General features: G+C 32.1%; 1 protein-coding gene and 1 long non-coding RNA gene across 2 annotated transcripts; one reads left to right on the forward strand and one right to left on the reverse strand.

Moving 5' to 3' along the window:
* Nucleotides 1-6: 6 nt before the first annotated feature.
* LOC134268815 (serine/threonine-protein kinase MAK-like) lies at nt 7-13,442 on the reverse strand. The gene is made up of 14 exons (XM_062751061.1): nt 13,179-13,442; nt 8,719-8,773; nt 8,302-8,423; nt 7,247-7,326; nt 6,833-6,965; nt 5,436-5,607; nt 5,145-5,312; nt 4,774-4,998; nt 4,146-4,381; nt 3,652-3,758; nt 2,847-2,969; nt 909-998; nt 451-580; nt 7-226 (listed from the first exon to the last, which is right to left on the reverse strand). The coding sequence occupies exons 1-14, from the start codon at nt 13,277-13,279 to the stop codon at nt 211-213; spliced, it is 1,758 nt and encodes a 585-aa protein (XP_062607045.1). The 5' UTR covers nt 13,280-13,442; the 3' UTR covers nt 7-210.
* Nucleotides 10,888-11,628, forward strand: LOC134268814 (uncharacterized). The gene is made up of 2 exons (XR_009992436.1): nt 10,888-10,944; nt 11,452-11,628. It is a non-coding gene; the product is annotated as an uncharacterized LOC134268814 (long non-coding RNA).
* Nucleotides 13,443-17,317: the final 3,875 nt, after the last annotated feature.

Consider the following 17,317-nt stretch of genomic DNA (forward strand, 5'->3'; position numbering starts at 1 on the left):
ATCCGTTAAATTTGTATAAACAAATAGAGCAATAAATATTGTACAATTCACCTTGTCATGATTGAACAGTAGTTAAATAGTGTTTGTATCTACATAAAAAATAACAATTTATCACAGAATGAGGAGGGGTGAGATGAGTACAGACATTGTCTGTGTGTCTGTGAGTGGGAGGGGGCCCAGCATCAGAATCTAGTTCTTTGTCGGAACAAGTCAGGACTTTAAATATCTGAAATACACGAATGTATAAATAGTTAATAAAATGCATGTATAACTGCATGGTTTGATCTCCCTTTCCCAGATGCATTACTAATTTAAGTTGATGTAATGATACATATACATAATTTTATAGAAATGTAAATATACTTTTTCTTCTCATTAAGAAGTACAATTGTATTGACCTACATATTAGCCTCAATTTCCCTATAAACAATGTTGGCCATGTATACATACTTTGAAGCCCAGTCAGTGCGTCCATGTGTTTTTGTATTCCCTCCCAGGGGCTGGCGATATCCTGCAGAATTCTTGTTGTTTATTGATAATGGTGCTGGCTGAGCTCTCTTCCAATTCACAGAAGGATAATCTATAATCAAAACAGGAAACTTTATGACAAAATTTCAAATTAAATTTATTAAGTCAACACTAACAGCTACAGTATGTGTGTTCACTGTCAACCTCCATAGATCAAGTTACATTTTGTCATGTAATAAATTCATACAAATATAACCATTACCTTGGTGTTTGTTATTAATTTTAATTTACATACACAGATTTGTCAGAATTATCCTCATAGTAATTTGACATTGCCTATGATAAATGTTCATATTGTTACTGTTACATCTATAGTATTTGAAAGGCTTGCTCAACCTACAACTGGTTAAACAATGTCAATTGTTTAACACATTACTTACTTGAACCACCTTTGGTATTGGATAAAAATGACGGTACATAGCTGGAGTTGTCAGCATTGTTTCTCATGCCATAACTACTGGGCCCCCCACCTGTCAAAAGACCACACTCACTTCATTATTATTTAAATAAGTATAGAGTCAGGCACCAAACATTTCTGATGTTGAAAGAAAAATAAAAAATAAAACAAGAGGCCCATGGGCCACATTGCTCACCTGAGCACTGTGGCTAGGAAAAAGGAGAAATTGGTTTATTATTGAAAAGTTTAACTCCAAAAGTAGTCCCATGACCAATCATGGCTTTGCTACTCTTGAGAAAATGATTTTTAAAGAATTTTCCTATATATGTCTATTTAAAACTTTGATCGGCAGTTGTGGCTCTGCCCGACCCCCGGGGGTCATGATTTGATCAAACTTGAATCTACACTACCTGAGGATGCTTCCATATAAATATGATCAATTATGACTTTGCTTTTCTTGAGAAGAAGATTTTTAAATAATTTTCCTATATATATATTTCTTTGTAAAACTTTGTTTGGCCATCCCCCCTCCCCCGCCCTACCCCCGGGGGTCATGATTTGAACAAACTTGAATCTACATTATCTGAGGATGCTTCCATATAAATATGATCAATTATGGCTTTGCTTTTTTTGAGAAGAAGATTTTTAAAGAATTTTCCTATATATATGTAAAGCTTTGGTTGGCCATCCCCCCCCTCCCCCCTATCCCCGGGGGTCATGATTTCAACAATGCTGAATCTAAACTATTTTAGGATGCTTTCATATGAATATGATTAATTATAACTTTTCTATTCTTGAGAAGAAGATTTTTTAACAGAATTTTCCTATATATTTCTATGTAAAACTTTGGTCATCCATTGTGGCCTAGCCCTTCCCCTGGGAGTCATGATTTGAATAAACTTGAATCTACACTACCTGAGGATGCTTCCATAAAAATATGATCAATTATGGCTTTGCTATTCTTGAAAAGAAGATTTTTAAAGAATTTTCCTATTTATTTCTATGTAAAACTTTGATAGGGCATTTTGCTCCCCCCCTACCCCAGGGGTCATAATTTCAACAAACTTGAATGTGCACTATCTGAGGATGCTTCCATATAAATATGATCAATTATAGCTTTTCTATTCTTGAGAAGAAAATTTTTTAAAGAATTTTCTTATATATTTCTATGTAAAACTTTGGTCAGCCATTGTGGCCCCGCCCTACCCCCGGGGGTCATGACTTGAACACACTTCAATCTACACTACCTGCATGAGGATGCTTCCATATAAATATGATCAATTATGGCTTTGTTATTCTTGAGAAGAAGATTTTTAAATAATTTTCCTATATATTTCTATGTAAAACTTTGGTTGGCCATTGTGGCCCCGCCCTACCCCCGGGGGTCATGATTTGAACAAACTTGAATCTACACTACCTGAGGATGTTTCACCATAAGTTTCATCTTTCCTGGCACAGTGGTTCTTGAGAAGAAGATTTTTGAAACATGCCACCAAATTTTCATTAATTCCCAATTATCTCCCCTTGAATGAGGGCTCGGCCCTTCATTTGAACAGACTTAAATCCCCTTCACTCAAGGATGCTTTGTGGCAAGTTTGGTTGAAATTGGCCTAGCGGTTCTTGAGAAGAAGTCGAAAATGTGAAAAGTTTACAGACAGACAGACAGACGGACGGACAGACAGACTACAGACAAAATGTGAGCAGAAAAGCTCACTTGAGCCTTCGGCTCAGGTGAGCTAAAAAAGACACTTTTTATAAACAATTCAAAATACAGGTTCAAATGTTCATTTTTCTGCCATGATCCCGAGAATTTGAAATTTCATGTGCAGGCAGTTCATATCACATGTATACTGTTGTAGTGTATACTTTGAAAAGCTAACTCAATTACAATCCTGTGTCAATGAACCCTGTAAAAACTTACCTAAGGTCCCCAGGTTGGTGTTTTTAGCCCCCATGCTGGGCAAAGCCCCCACAGAGGGTTTGGATGGAGTGTTCCATAAACTGTTAGGACTGTCTTTCTTGGCACTATTTCTTGGGTTTATACCTGCAAAAATATTCAATCATTTACAAGGGCATAAAGAACAAAGTATTCTCTCATGAGTTTATGAGTATTTAACTTCAAACAACAGCTTGGGATTACTTAAAATGACATTACTTAGAGCTGTATTCCAAAATGCATTCTTTTTTCAAGTAAATTGCAATAGATTTGAAAAACCACAGAAAATATGCAAAAAAACATAATTAATTTTGTATGGGTAAAAAGTACAGATCTATTTCAATGCTTGGAATCATATGTATCAATACAGGCTAAGCAAGCCTTAAACTGCAGAATCATTAATATAAAGGGGTCAATGTTTGTGGGCAGCAAAATTTTACTTGTTCATGAGGACATGATCTCATGGGTTCCTTCTCATTTAAACCATTGTTTAATGAATCAGTTCTTGGGGATGTAAATTCATGGGTAAGGTTGATCCAAGAAATCCATGAACAGTGTTTCCCATGAACAATGATGCTTCCAAATTATTCAATATCAAAACGATTCTTATTTAGTGACATTTACAACTTATCTATATACTTTCATGTGTACCAGTAATTCTCAAAATCCCCTTGCTGCCTGTGACCTATTCTGGATAATTTAATTCATTCATATATGTTTACTGTTACCAGTAAGTTATATCCTTACTAAACTGCTATGTAATTTGTGTATATAAATGTGAAGTTTCTACCTGGCAAGTATCGAGCCTTCCCCAGGTAATGTTGCTTGGCTGAGGAGGCAGAGGACCGTCCTGAAGGAATTCTATTGGCCGGCTTACTGGGTTTCTTTAGTATACTCCTACAACAAAAAGGATCAACTCAATAACAAATCAGTAGTTATCCTTGTATTCTCTCTTCACATTAACTCAAGTTATCATTATTTACACAATTAATTTTTTCCATCAGGACGATAAAACTTCTGGTTTTAAAGTTAACTAGGAAACAATTGTTATCATACTGTAATCTGTGTAAATATTGGAATATAGAGGAATTTCTCTTTGCTATTAAGTGTGAAGTTCAACCTTGGGACAATTATTATGATCTTATGCAAAATTTTACATAACAAAGTTTTAATGAAATGCAATTCTTACTTGCTTTTAATTAAGTTGACAATTATTCAATTTTTTTCTTTTATTCAAAGCATCTTGAAATATGAATTACAAAGTACATGTAATACAAAACTTACGATAAGAAGTCATCTTCATCATCAAAATGATTTTCTTTATGCATCACACTCTGTTTCTTTGGTTCAAATTTTGGCTTGTTACCAATAGGAGGGATAATATTTTTAGAGGTGTTTTTCTTAGGGGAGGTACCGAAATCAAAGTCGTCCCAATCATCCCATGTGTCAGAGAGTCCTGCCCCCCAACGTTTACGTCCACTTGGCTGCTGCTTCTTCTTCACAGAGACTGCAAAAGGTTCCTAGAAAAAAAGACATTTTTTGTTGAGGAACATATAGTAAATGAATATGAGTTCTGATTCAGACAAACATCTAACGAATCCAATTCTTTAAAATAGAATCAGAAGAATGAAGATACATGTAGATGTTTTAAATAACCAGAATAAAAATAATCATCATAAGAATAAAAGTACACGTAGAAAAAAAGGTAAATAAAAGTAGAAGAAAAATTGAATTTTTTGATTTTTTTAATCAAAATAAAATGCAAGTAATGATTTTTAAAATGCTGTATGAATGTACATGTATTATATAAAATATCATACACAAAACAGTATACAACTTTTGTACACCAAAAATAGTGTTTTCTATAAATTCTAAGCAAATTTTTTAATTGATGTACTAGGATGAATCTTACACTATTTTCTACAGGCTTAGATATCCCAAATGAGGGCTGGGCAGGGGAATTAACTGGTTTGGATTCCACTGGTTTACTTGGACTGAAGGAATATTTCTCCTCTTGGAGCCCCTTGGTGGGGGTAGGGTTGACGGGGCTAGCGATTTTGTTCGTAACCTGAGGACGGTTGGTAACCTGTGTGGTTCCTAGATTCTGTCCAACTTGGAAGTACTGATATCGTAAACACTGTTGAGAAAAAAAAAAATAGTGTTACAATGATTTTTTTTTCATACATATTCACAAGTAATACAATAGAAAACCACAGTATTTATGAGCTGAATGACTGACATTTATAAAGAATGATATTTCTTTATCTATAATTGATAAGATACCTGACTGGCATTAGGTCTTTTTTGCGGATTCCACAGTAGCATATCCTTCATTAAGTGGATAGCTTCATTACTAGCATTTGGTATTAGAGTCTTTAAATTATTGGCAACACACTGTGGCCATCTAAAGTTCATAGCAGCTGCCAGTTTATATCCCTCATCCCACTCTTCCTGTACAGGAAGAAAACATGATTCAAATTAAATTTAAATCAAATTAAATTTAAATTTGCCTTCAGAAATTTACAAATACAACTTCTTTGGGGTTTGAAGAGAAAAATGGATTTTTATTATTACCTTCTTTGGTGTGCCCAGCACGGAACATATTTTAAAAATCTCATCAATTTCTGAGCTTCCTGGAAATAAAGGCCTGAGGGTGTAGAGTTCAGCCATGATACAGCCCACTGCCCATATATCAATGGGCGAGCTGTAACTGACGGACCGTAACAACACTTCTGGTGCCCGGTACCTGAAAATAAGGGCAACAATTCAGTAGGCATAAAAGACTCTGCATGTGCAGGAAAAATATTTATATTATTTTTATTTTAATAAGAATTTCTAAAACAAAGATAAACATGTATTTGTAAATGTATATGAAATATTCTTGTCAATCACTGCCACTATCTGAAATAATTGTGGAATTATTAGTGTTTGTTGGGGACAATCCCTAGGCAAATGTAAGATGATTTTACAGGTATTCCTAACTCTGGAATATACATTTATGCAATCAATAACTCTGTCATTAAATAGGTTCAATAAATCTTTTATTCTGTATAGAAGAGTTACCCACAAAATTAGGTACCAACAAAGCAGTAAAACTTTAGTTGCATACAAAACATTGATCACAAGAAATTAAGATACCTCTAGTACTGCATCTGTCCATCTTATTAGCTATTACTTGTAATGTATGTGCTTTTTAATCAATCAAACTTTGATCTAAGGCTAGTATTTTTAAGATAAGTGCATTATCAGACTTCTTCAGATTTACACTTATTTTATTTATGAAATATCAAAGTTAATTAACAAACACAATTTCACTCTGATCAAAGTTAATTAACAAACATAATTTCACTCTGACTGCCTTTACTTAAAAAAAATCAATAAAAGCAATGAAAAAAAAATCTTGAGACAGAATTTTTCATTTTATCTTCTTTTCAACTGGTCTTTTTTGTAATGATTTCTGTATATTCCACAAACTTAGACTTCTATCTTAAATTAGTGTAAAATATACAAGGCCTTTTTTAAGCAAAATGAAACTGGCTGTAAAAACATTTACTTTAATATGCAGATTTTTAAAGGCAGAATCTAATCTCATATATGTTTCTTTAAAGCAGCATTTCAACTTACCACTATTAATGGTTTTACTTTGGAGAGGAGGGAGAAGGTGGGGGGGGGGGGTATTTCCTTTTAATGAACTGATAAGTAAGAGCAAACTACTTTGTCTTCATCACCAAACTTGTTTATATATAATTAATACACTGCATTGATGTTAAGTGGAGAAAACTAGATGATCTTTAAACCTGTCAATTAAATTATTTCTTTGTCCAATAACCAGCATAATGACTTCAAGGAAAGACTTCATATTTTATCATAAATGAAGAAATTAGAAATATCTCTTGCATGAACTCCTTGACTCAATACCATATAGAAGAATGGCCTGTCTTCAGAAGTATATATAATCAATGAACACCTACCACCGAGTTGACACATAGTCTGTGTAGGGTGGCCTTGACCTTATTTCTCTTGCTAATCCAAAGTCAGCAATTTTGACACAGTCTGAGCCTGTGCATAGCAGATTTTCTGGTTTTAAATCTCTATGGAAGAAGCCTGCAAATAAAAAGTTGAATAAGACAACAGTAAGAAAATATAAACACAATAAATATTCTTTTTAAATGTTTTAAAAGTCATCTACATTGTACGTCCTAAATATCTTGTGTACTTAGGGTACATGTACATGTATGTTATATCTGTGATTACACAACTTGTCAAGTGTTGTTTTAAAAAAATCAATATATGAAAAAATCTATTGAACATAAACTTCATTCCTGTGTTTTAATTCTCTGAGATATAAAATAATCAATGTTCATCAGATCTTAGTATTATCGTACCATGCTTGTGCATGAAAGCCAATCCCTGAAGAACTTGGTAAATGACATTTCTGATCACAGACTCTGGAAATAATTTGTCTCTGAAAATGAATTAAGATGTCTATTTAATTAACTGTGGCAGATTTTTTCATTAAATATTGTAAGCTTTTATTCTAAATGAGTTCAATTTATAAAAAGATTTAATTTTTAAAAAAATTGATACATATGACTTTATTGAAATTTTATCAATGAAACATTTCATTTGCTTTATAATAAACTCTAAATGAAATATTAAAAAAAAAAAAGAAAAAGAAAGAAAATTGAGAAAATAAATAAGTCAATATAGTGTAATTTTATTCTTCATTTTAAATTAGATATCTTTTTTTTAAATATATCTGCACCTAATGATTTTTTTGGATAAGTTAACATGAAAAATTAATTTACTCCACTGTAATATACATGCATTACACCAATGTCTAACAGTGAGTAATCTTTGTGTATTGTTTGTACCATAGACAAGAAATTATCGAATGATGCTGCGTTGCCCGTAGCTGAGTAAATATTATCACTATTAACATTGATACACCGTACAACTGGCTGTCCTGGTCATTCAATATTGATGGATTTCTTTATCAAACGCGTTTAGCTCAGTGTGTATTATGTATTGATTAACTCCCTATTATTTATCTATACATCATTCACAGTGGTATAGAAATGAAATCTGTTTGCATGCATTTCAATAGGGCTGTTCACTGATTTATGCTGTACTTTTGGTGTTATGTAACTTTAAAATTTAAAGATCAACCTGTAGGAAAATATTTACCATAATTAAACTGGGTGGAGTCGAGTCTCATTAATGATTCTTGTGTGATGTTTTACATTACATCAACTTTGTTTTGATATTCATATGCTCACATATTGAGAGAGTTTATCTTTTTACCTATCAATATCTAACATTATTTAGGCATGCAGCTCTATTATGTAAGACCCCTATTTCTTTGGTTAGTGGCTATATACACAACATATCTAATACTCAATAAAAAAGTCTATATTAAGACTATGACTATCTTTCTCACCTGTCTTTCATCATCTGGTACAAGTTCTCTTTCATAAACTCAAACACAAAGAACAACTGGTCATTTTCTCGAATGACTTCTTTCAGCCTCACTATGTTGGCATGGTTCAGTTTCCGTAAGGACTGTAAAAATGAACAAGAAATTATGTAAGGACACCTTCTTCAATCTTACATTATTTTGATAATTTATTAGTGTCAAAATTGTACCTAATTCTTTTTTTGAAAGATGCTTCTGAACCTTTCAGTTTACAAGAATTTCATTCAATCAGTATTAGCAAGTAGCAAACATTCTTAAGATAAATTGACAAGTACAGCGAAATGATTTTTAACTCCCATGATTTAAAATATTTTGTGAACATAAGTTTAACAAATATAACAAATTTCACTTCAAACAAAGCAAATTCATGAAATACAATACCTTAACTTCTCTTAAATTCAGACATTCATCCCATGAGTAATATTTTTTCTTCATTCTACAATGGAGGAAAACATTCTATAATGGAGGAAAACACAGTGGAATAGTGATGAACCAGCACCCATAAATAAACAGCTTAAATGTTTATCCCATTTATATAAATTTCATCCTGACATATCACATTTTTCAAATAAAGACCTTAGGACCATTCTGGGGGGGGGGGGCTCCTTATAGTCCTTATGGCTACACATTATGCACGCTGAATCTACAATTTTCTAAAGTCTTATTTCATAATTTTCATGCTTAATGGGATTTTTGTAAGACATCTTTATCCAATATTAATTTAAACAATACTTTTTTTTTAAATTAACCCCCCCCCCCCCCCCCCCCCCCCCCCCCCGTCCCTCCCCTTTTGAAAGTGGACTTGACTTATTTGAATAAATCATATCCTAATCCTTTACCAGATACTGCATTATTTTGTATTGGACAAATTTTTTTATGGGTATCTAAGGAAAGTTTTATCCAAGAAACTGAAAGAACACTTTCCAGGGTAATAATCCTTGATGAGGGAATTTGATTTGTGTGGGTCTCTAGAGGGAGTATTTCAGTTATGAACAAATCTCAATTTCAGAAAAAAAAGATTGATTAAAGTGTTCAGAATGGGACAGTAGATTGATGTCTACAAAGAGAAATACAGTTCCTCTCCTATCATACACATGTCTATTACTTTATCTAGTATAACACCTACAATCACAGCAGGAACTGTCCCCTTCTTGTCTCTACAAGTATTTTATTACCCTTTCTCCTAGACAAATATTTATTCAAATTTTACTGTATATGCAAAGAATTTCAAGATCAATACCTTTTATTAAAAAACTGAATGTATATACATATGTTGGTTCAAAATTTTATCACTCAATGACCTTGATTTCATACACACTGACTTGCTTTGGCAAAAAGCCCTAAAATGGAACTTTTCACGAGCAGAGGTATTAAGAGGTAATCTTGGGACTAAAACTTATGGCCTACTTTGCAGATAAACCAAAACGAAAATATCAAGCATAAAAGCATTAAACCTTACTAAGTGTTTTTATAAATCATCATTTGAATACACAGACTGTCAGTCTGATTGTTTAATAAATGTAAAAGAATTTTGGAAATGTACTTTGAATTCCATTCTTTTTATATTACTGCAGATATCAATTTTAATATCTGTTTTTCAAAAATAATTTATAATCATTTTTCCATGTTTTATAACTCTGTAAATATTAACCTGGCCATACATCAAATAATTATCAATATTTCTCCGATGAACTTAAAATGGGACAACAGTATTTGTACTATACCCATATTACTTTACTGTTTACTTTGCATTTTCTACCAAAAAAATTGCACCTATGCAAGATATATGATCAATTATATTTTGCCTTGCCTATGCTATAAAACTCATTCTTTAATACTGGTGAATTTTTAAAATATATTTCTTTTCTCCTTTATTTTCCAATGAATAAAGTGGAAGCAGATAGATTGATATTGATATGATTGGATACTTGTGTAAGGATATAGTATAAATAGTTTTATGGATATGAGTTGAGGAATAAAAAAATTTTGATCATTGTTGGATTGCATTTACGGGATTTCAATTGCAGAAAATGTGACATAATTTTCGAATAGGCATAAAGATGTTGTTTTATTTAAAAATAAAATCATTTGGCATGATATATGTGTACATTATCTTAGCATATGAATGAAATAATATATTTATTTTGTCAAACATGCTAGAATTATCCTAATTAATTTTTTCTGAACTTAAAAATTTGTGGTTTATGTTCGTAACGCATGGTGTCCATATGCATTGAACTTTTTAACACTTCCCTACAAACATTAAATAATTTGTCAAGTTCAATTTCTGTGTTTAATTAATGAGTATGTGTGATAAATTATTTTTAACAATATGCTTCATGAACATACCTCAGTTCTTTTTGTAATTTTAAAATGATCTCTGATTGTAAAATGTTTGGTGTCTTGACCGTTACGAACATAATAGCTTTCAGTATGATTGCTAAAATAACAGCCAATGAATCATAAGTTTGGCTCAGGAAGTCCGTAGCAGTGGTATAATTATAAATTAAAAACGAAAGTAGAAAGGTTGCGCGGCGGTCTGCAAAAAACATGGCGATGCTCATTGTGTCCACGTGGAAGACAGAAGTTACGTACATAATAGATGCGGTAAGTATTTTCATATTGTATCAATTTTAGTGAATTTTTAACACATAAATACAGTCATTGTATTTCTATACCATGTAGCCATTAATCAGAAACTGAAATATGTCGCTTATGACCATACAAAATGCATAAATCTGTCCGAGTCGAGTACTTTTGGTTTAACATTTGACTTTTGATTCGCGTCTTTTGTTACGAACATGTGTTTTTGCATTATTTGTATAATCTATTAATGATAAAGTTATATTGTACTATATTTTATTCTATATTTGTTAGTTTTGTTCTGCTCTTATCAAAGGATGAATACTTTTTGAATATTTGTTTTAATATTGCCATATCATTTACGCAATTACGTTCATAACAGAGACACGAAAACTTGAAGTAGTGACATAATTTGTACTTTAATTGCCTTCTTTCTGGTTTTATCAAGGATATATAATAAATATAATTAAACAGCATATGTGTTGATTACATCATGTTGTATTTTGTTTTTTATATATTTTTTTCTTTCAGATTTACAAGAAATGACTGAAATATGTTCGTAACAATGACACAAAGATCCAAGACTCAAAATAGAAGACCTAGGATATTTAGCAATCCATCTGACAATTTACTTGTCTGCATTAATTCTCTTTGAAAGCTAGTCTATTATTAAGCTTTGAAATGAAATATTAAAAGTATTAAAGACAAGTGTTCGATTGTCTTGTTATTTTTTTTGTTCGTTTTTAAAGCCTGATTCGGAGTTAGGTGTCCATGTTACTTACATAATTTCTCCTTTTTTGAAACTAGAAATAAAAATTGTGACTTTTTAAATAAATTCCATTTAATATAAAATTAAACATGATTTCATCATACCTTTTTGAATACATTATTTTCATATTTTAACAACTTGTTAAATTCTAGTAACATGTTACTTGTTTAGTGCTTATGTAAGTAACGGTGTCCATTGGTAATCTTGGATATATTTTCTAATTATAATGGAATAAGGTAGAAATAAGTCATGCAATAAAACATGCAAACTAGTGTTTATATACTTCAAAAAGGATTCACCAGAAAAGAATAGCTTATTGATTTAAAAAACAGTCACTGTGGACACCAAGTTATGTGCATAAAATTTCAGACATGCTTGTACATTTGGACACCTATCTCCTCTTTAAGACTTCAGATTATCTTCCCATCAATTTTTTTCAGAAGCAGGAAGGGTACTGACTCAATTAATATACATAAATTATGAAATTGATTATTTTTAAAAAATAACCCTTTGGTCACACATCTGAACTCAGTACTGAAGAATGAGTTATAAATATACCAAATTCTCTCTCTCTCTCTCTCTTGAGGTTTTTAAATATACCAAAAGCTGAAATTTATTTTTCACCTGTCTTCAAAGCCCTTTTAATAATGTACATAAGAATTTACACTTTATCTGACCTACAAGAACTAATGCAGAGGTTTACAAAATACTCGAGTTAGACCAGGTTAACAAAGTTCTATATGTCACTGACTGTTAAAATTGTAAATGCTAAGGGATGTCATTGATGATAATTTGATAATACCCTATGACAAATGAAACATATACAATGCTTGAAGATCCCCCCTACCCCTTGCAAAAAAAAATACATACAAAGAGACCTTATATAATAGGATACTGAATTTCATCTAAAATCTCAAAGAATTAGCAGGCAATTTTGCGCTAGAGTAAATTACTTCTTTGAAAAATTACAATATATGTAGTGTAGCCTGGTAAATGTAATAAACTCATAGCAGCCTGTCTTTACAGCTTTAGGCTACCTATTGCAAATGTGTAATGGCTTGCTGCTGTATACAGCACTATCCCATGTATGCATTAATTACTTAATTAAACCTGTAGCTTAATTCTTTAATATTGGAAATTCTCCTCAACTTGAAAAAAAATATTTGAAACCTTCTACTTTTCAAAAGTGTAACATAACTGTCTGAATATTTTATAACAAATACATGCTGATTGCATATATATTACAAATTACGACATAATGCATGTCAGATGTTAAAAAACTAACAAGCTTAAAAAATAATCAAACAACAAAATGTTCTGAAAGTTTTAAAATCAACATAAAAATTGACGAGGAGGTTAATCAAATTGATGTGTAGAAGGTATGGATTTTGTGAAGGCAATTTTATGCAGTATGTAGATTTAATTACAAGAAAGCAGTGGATCAATGACAATCCAGCCATGACTAACGAGATTGATTTGCGGAACTTACTTTTTGATTGCCACTTTTTCTCCTGTCTCAGCACTGTTGGCCAGCAACACACTTCCATAGGTCCCATCCCCCAACTGTTTTATTATCTGGTATCGATTCATTTTCTTGTAAAATATATATCAATAAACTATAAATCCTTGTTATAATGAGATAAAATCCAATGTATATTGTCGAGATCCATGAGTATCTTATCTGGAGACAGAAAACTTCATGTTCTGTCCTGTGTCTGTATCTTTTGTCATATCATATCTGGGAGTTACTGACCTGCAAAAGATATAAGAAAATATGTATATAAGTACACTATATATTATAAATATACAAATGTTTAAAATCCAAGGGACTACATTAAAATGTTTATTTTGCATAATGTGAAACTTTTATTCTTTCAAAATATGAATACATACTTTGTATGTCTACCATAAAACTGACAAATTAAAGTTCTGATTTACAAAAGAATCTGATGAAAAATTTAATATGTAATTGAAGAAAACACACTGGTGGTGTCAGTCATTTTATGGCAATTGAATTTTTATCAATTTTAATGATTTGGTATACAATACTGTACATATAAATTATTGATAAACTAAAGCCTGTTTATGGTCATCTGACTTTTTCTCTTGCATATTAACAGTATTAGCTAATTTAAAGGTGTGAAATATGCATGAAAGAGAATGCAATAATGTCTTTTTCAACAGACAACCTCATTTAATAATTTTAGTGAAAAGAAAGTAAATACACTGATAAAACTAACAATGTTGAAGGAATATACTAAAATTTAATCCAAGCAAAACTTTTTAATTTTTTAAAAAGTGAAAAATGCTAACATCAGCAAATAATTGATAAACTTTGAAAAAGACCTACATGATACTCTTGCTCAGATTTAGTCATTAATCTTCTTTCCTAAGCAAATTCACTTTAAAAGATAAAATAATTTTTTATCATCCTAAAATCATTTAATTATTGAAGAATTTGTATTTAGTTATTACATTAACATGGATAATATAAACAGACAGGGAAATATATCGTGTAAATAAATTGAAGCATTCGGTTTATAAAGTATTTATTAGACACATTTTCGTAAAATATAAAGGGGATTTGCGTGAAGTCAACAATATTTAGTGTTAACCACGTTATCTTCTCCAATTTATTCCGCTAACTTGAAGGATCATGACTTAATTTCAATGGTATTTTTAGTTAATACTAAGACAAGTGACGAGCTACATTTAATTAATTCATATTTTTGTTCTAAAACCCAATATTCGGCAGACATACATATCTGTAAATCGTGAACCGAAAGAACTCGGTACTTACCGCCGCCATGACAGTTTATTGTTGCTATTTTGACGATTGCTGTCACGTGACTAATAATAGCAACGAAATTCGAGTTCCTTCCCTTGTATCACTTGTGAAAAGCTCCCATTTAGCGAATTTACTATGCTAAAACAACTGTTTGGAATTCATTTTATCATATTTTTTTAAAAGTCGTTATTTATAAATTTGTTATAACAGGTTATATTTGGTTTAAACGATAAAATAAATTCATAAATTAAAAAGTTAATATTGTAATTTTTTTTTATACCGAATTAAACAATCAAAAGAATTTCACACTTTTTAAACATTAACTCGCCAGCACCTCAATAAGAGTTTAAACCCTACCATCTTCTTTATAAGCTGTTTATGAAAGGCCTAAAGTTACGATAGAGAGAGTTAGATTTTGTTAACATTTTTATGTCCCCGTAAACGAAGTTTATGCCCTGTCTGTCTCTCTGTCTGATTGTCTGTTAGTCCGCAAAAACTTGAACCTTGCCCATAACTTTCGAGATGATGGGGCTGTGGCTTTCATATTTCACAGGTGTATTCCTTGTGAGAAGACCTTTCTTTGGGTACCACCAACTTTGACCTATTGTCCTTGACCTTGGAGCTTGATTACCTTTACAAAAAATACCACACTTTAACCTTCAACTTAACTTTTGAACAGTTGCAGCTAGGGCTTTCATACTTCACATGCACAGTGTATATATCATTGTACATGTGACAATAAGACCTTTCAGTTGCTATAAATATTTTTGACCTTTTGACCCTGACCTTAGAGTTTGACCCACTTTTAGAAAAAAACTTTAACCTCGGCCATATAACTTTTGAACAGGTAGTCCTAGGGCTTTCATATTTCATTGGTGTGTTCCTTGTTACTAGACCTTCCTGTTTAGGTACCAACGCTTCGGACCTTTTGACCTTGATTTTCTTTTGAGAAAATTAAACCCTCGCCATAAGCTGCCATATGGGGGCATCAATGTTTCACAAACACATCTTGTTCATTCTTATACCCGTGTACTCTCTTTTAATGTCAAAATAGCTTTGGTTATTTCGCAAATCGTGTCCAGATAGGGCCTAGCTCAACAGCGCGTTCAGAAAAACACGCTGTCGCGCTAACACACAACACGCTGTCAAGCTAACACGAGTTCGCACAACATGCTGACACGCTAACACACGACATGCTGTCACGCTAACACGAGTTCGCACAACACGCTAATGCAATAACACACAACACGCTGTCACGCTAACACGAGTTCGCACAAAACGCTGACGCGCTAACACACAACACGCGTTCACGCTAACACGAGTATGCACAACACGCATACGCGCTAACACACAACACGATTTCAAGCTATAACACGAGCTCGCTTAATGTAACACGAGTTGCTTGGTGTGTCTATCGAAGGGCATCCGGGGCTTGCCGGTGTAACGTTGAATTTTGACCCGGGTTGAAAATTGACCCGGGGGTCATTTTTCAACGTTGAATACTGAGACTAAAGGTGTTGAATTTAGACCCTAATCCGTTGAAAACTGAGCCGGGTCGTTGAATTTTGATCATGAAACCGGTTCAAAATTCAACAGCATAAAAACACATATTTATGATTGGGTTTTCACTACTGTGACTTAATTCATAGGTATGAGGCCCCGTTTTGGTATTTACTGCAAAAAGTAATATCCCCTATTTGAATAAGTGATATCACCTGTTCCAATAGATGATATCACCTATTTGATTTGAATTTGTGATATCACCAATTCGAAAAGGTGATATCGCCTATTCGAATGGGCGATATTACCTTTTCCCATCAAACAGCTGTAGTTTCTTTTTGCTTACAAATTAATTTATTTCACTTATATATCATGTTATCAACAAGAAAATCGTAGAAAACGCATGAAAACTGGGTAGTCCGAATTTTCTTGGTTCCAGTGGTAATCTATATACAATGTATTACAGGGAGCATTCATTATTGACTGTTGTAAGAAACTCAAATAGGTTATATCACCATTACGAATAGGTGATAGCACTTATTCAAATAGGTGATATCACCTTTTATTCTAAGCTCTCTGACTTGATCACATGATTAAGTATATAACAGCATAAAGACTTGAATTACTATTCATAGAATCTGAAATGCATATTGACTTTATGTTTTTTTTTCTTGTGATCATATGCTATATTGCAGGAGTCCTTTTAGAAAATTTCATTAAAGTGAGTGACACCCCCCCCCCCCCCCCCCCCCCCCCCCCGCTTACTTTTTTTCATAGAACAAGTGTTAAAATGGAGATAATTTTTTGTAAAAACAGAAATAGTATTGATTTCTCAATTAAAGATAATACAGAGTATATGACTTGATATTTCTGAAAAAAAATTACTACAACTTGTATTAATATATTTTAATGTTCCGTAATTGATGAGACGTAACAATGCCTTGAAGTCTTGAATTAGGATCTACATGTGCTTTATATTAAAACATATTGGATGCCTTTGTCAAAAATTGATACGAGACATAATCAAATAATCAAATTAGCATTCTGAATAACTAAATCCTCTATAATTACTCCATCAATGTATAAAACGAAACACATTTATTAAATATTAAACAGCAACAGCTTAATTTATGCTGATCCCTAGTCTCTAAGTCTTGAAGAGAGAAAACTTGTGCCTTATTCCCAAAATTTTCAAAGAAGATGGTTTTTTTGTTTCATTTAATTTGAAAGACATTGTGGAATTGTTACATTTATGTCATTTTTTTTCTAGGGGGTACTATAACATAATATTTCACAAAAAATAAAACCTAAAATATATTTAATGCATACATGTAGATGCA

The sequence above is a fragment of the Saccostrea cucullata genome, unplaced genomic scaffold, assembly GCF_032062105.1.
Source record: "Saccostrea cucullata isolate Sc308-1 unplaced genomic scaffold, CSIRO_AGI_Scuc_v1 ctg9079, whole genome shotgun sequence".
NCBI classification, from domain to species: Eukaryota; Metazoa; Mollusca; class Bivalvia; order Ostreida; family Ostreidae; genus Saccostrea; species Saccostrea cuccullata.

Coding starts and splice junctions, on each gene's coding strand:
- LOC134268815 (XM_062751061.1), bottom strand. CDS start 13,279: ATGAATCGATACCAGATAATAAAACAGTTGGGGGATGGGACCTATGGA. Junction 8,774..13,178: donor GAAAAAGTGGCAATCAAAAA/GTAAGTTCCGCA, acceptor CCTCCATTGTAG/AATGAAGAAAAAATATTACT. Junction 581..908: donor CAATACCAAAGGTGGTTCAA/GTAAGTAATGTG, acceptor TTTTGATTATAG/ATTATCCTTCTGTGAATTGG.